This window comes from Polistes canadensis, unplaced genomic scaffold (assembly GCF_001313835.1).
Source record: "Polistes canadensis isolate GaletaPanama2010 unplaced genomic scaffold, ASM131383v1 scaffold_10, whole genome shotgun sequence".
NCBI classification, from domain to species: domain Eukaryota; kingdom Metazoa; phylum Arthropoda; class Insecta; order Hymenoptera; family Vespidae; genus Polistes; species Polistes canadensis.
The window spans coordinates 277,088-279,882 of NW_014569557.1; the positions used below are offsets into that span (position 1 = coordinate 277,088).

The following is a 2,795-nucleotide window of genomic DNA, read 5'->3' on the forward strand; positions in this document are numbered from 1 at the left end:
TATAATATTATAAATCGATTGGAAATGTAATTAAAAGGGAACAATATTGGAAATTAATTGAGAGTTCAAAAGATTAATAATTGTCTATTATAATTAATATTATATACAGTTAATTGATATAATCATAATACTCACCGTTATTAAGATTAAATACAATACGTGTGAAATGTCAACCGTACTGCAAGAGATCATGTTAACGATCCATGGTAAGAGGAATATTCGCTTGTCCTGAAAAAAGAAATAAAAGAAAATAAAACAAAAAGAAAGAAATAAAGAACGAAAGAAAGAAAGAAATAAACATATAAAGGGGAAAATTCATTCATTTGAAATTCGACAAGACGACAAAAACGAAAGTTTATGACTTATTAAGTTTTAAATATTCTCTCGGTACTCGAATATAATACCCTCATCCATTTTAATTTCTCACTTACCTGTCTTCTTGGTTAACTTGAAAAAGTATTTAAAACAAACCGAGGCCAATTTCTTTATGGTCACTGACAAGAACTTATCATGTTTTTTCATAAGATTAAATTATACGCGATCGAGAATTCAAGGTTTTTTCTCTCTTCTTTTTTTTTTCTTTTCTATTCTTTTCTTTTTTATAAGCGAGTACTTTTTTTTTCACAAAGAGAAAAAGAAAAAAAAATATTTTACGAACGTTATAATATATTTCTCTTTGGGGAAAGTACTTATATACTTTTATATTTCTTTATCAAAGCTTATTATACATTTTCTTTTGATACGTGGTTTTCTATCTAAAAATATATACAATTAATATAAAAAATAAAATATTGATTATCATACTTTGTATACATTTATAAATAATTCGACTTCCATTTAATTAGATTTTATTAATCGGGTTAATTGATATAATTAAAAATATGTTATCCAAACCATTTCTTTTACGAAATTTAATATTAATATTAATCTTTAATTTAATTTTGAATGAAAAATTACAATTCATATAATATTAAATATTAATCGTTATATTTTACGTACACAGATTCGATTTCGATTGATTGAATTAATCCAATCGATTGATGTAATTCAAAATTATATACGTACCAAATTTTTCAATAGATTAATTTATCTAAATAGTTTTGGATAAATATGAAATAAAATATTTTATAGTTAAATTTTACATAATATACAGATAAATAATTAGATTTCCATCGATTGATATTCTCTTTGTTTCTCTCAACTATTCTTGAACGATAAAACTTTAAAGTTGTTGTGTAAAGAGCACCGACAGCAATACACCGAAGTACTTAGCCCTAATTTTGGACAGATTGATTATTAATAGCATGAGCTAGATTTAAACGATTAGGATAAGTAGTTGGCAAGTTCTACTTAAGCATCAAATTTGTAACATTAAATTGCTTTTGGTTGAGATGAAACAATCGAAAAGTTTGACACTTTTGATTGAGTTACGTTTTTTTGTTTAAATTGAATTGACACGTCTTGGAGATTTATAAAAATAAAAATAAGAAAAGAGAAGGAAAGAAAAAGATAATAATTCGATTAGAAAAGAAGTAAGATCGTTGTAAACATGTTTTCGCAAACGGGAAGGAGGGGAGGGGGATTAATGGACGAAAATCTCAAATGGGTCGTTTGTTGTATAATTCTATGGTACACGCTAAAACAAAATTGTAAACCCTCGAAGACTTTCCTACCTTCCTTCCTTCCTTCCTTTCTCTCTACCACGGGTTTCATAATTATTCCGTGCAGAAGTTTAATTAACTAACCTTTTAGAAACTAACCGTTTCGATGTATATGAGGGAACTAAACACGCGGAATCAAATAAATTAACTTCAATTAAACGATAAATTCTCAATTAAATCAATTATTATATTAAATTTTTTTCTTTTCTTTTTCATTAATTTCATACAAATTTATATATATAAGAGAAAAGTAGAGAGAGAGAGAGAGAGAGAGAAAGAAGAAGAGAGAAAAAGAACAAAAGAGAGGAAAATAATTTTTGTGTTATATTATTTTTCTTTCTACGTAATTTCAATCACGCAAGAAAATTACAACGAGAGAGAAAGAGTGTGTGTAAGAGAGAAAGAATGAGAGAGAGAGAGAGAGAGAGATGCATGAAAAGTGAATGAAAAAGAGGAGAATAAAATTAAACAATGAAAAACAAAAGGTAAGGGAACAAAAAGTAAAGGAAAGAAAAAGAAAACATAATAGCTTTGCGAGAAAGGAAACTCATAAAATATTGATCATAATGGGGATGGGGGGAGGGGGATTGTTAGCCTTCTCTCTCTCTCTCTCTCTCTCTCTCTTTAGCACGTTTTATACTTCCTCAAAAGATTTTCTTTGTATAGGAAGAAACGGTGAGTTGTGCGAGGCCGTGAAGAAAATCACAGAAAAAGAAGAAGGAAGAAGGAAGAAGGAAGAAGGGTGGTGCGTTTCACCGTAAAAATTAATCTTTTTCTCATTTAGATAAACTTGCTTATTTTATATAAAATAAGCGAAATATAAATAAGAAAGTGAAGTAGAAGAAAATGAAGAAGAAGAAAAAGAAGAAGAAGAAAAAGAAGAGGGTTGTATTAGATAGGTACATATATTTCGCGATGCAACTTCGACTGTTGGCTTTTCTATATCAAGGAAAGGTAGGAAACGTAAGGTTGTTTATTAACGGTGTGAAAGTGGAAAATTTATATCTCGTGAAAATAGTAGCCGGTTGAGGCAAATAACGTTAGAACGATAAGAGAACGTACGAGCCGTTTGGAAACATGAACGACGTCGGAGATAAACCTTCCTCTGTATCTTTATTTTTTTTTCTCTTTTTT

General features: G+C 28.4%; 1 protein-coding gene across 1 annotated transcript in view; it reads right to left on the reverse strand.

Annotated features, from left to right (window-relative positions):
• Window positions 1–246, reverse strand: part of LOC106792992 — a gene marked incomplete at its 3' end in the record, with an annotated part of 6,640 nt that extends 6,394 nt beyond the window's left edge. Inside the window, 1 exon segment of the mRNA XM_014759536.1 lies at window positions 136–246. Coding sequence (XP_014615022.1) covers window positions 136–192 — 57 coding nt within the window.
• Window positions 247–2,795: the final 2,549 nt, after the last annotated feature.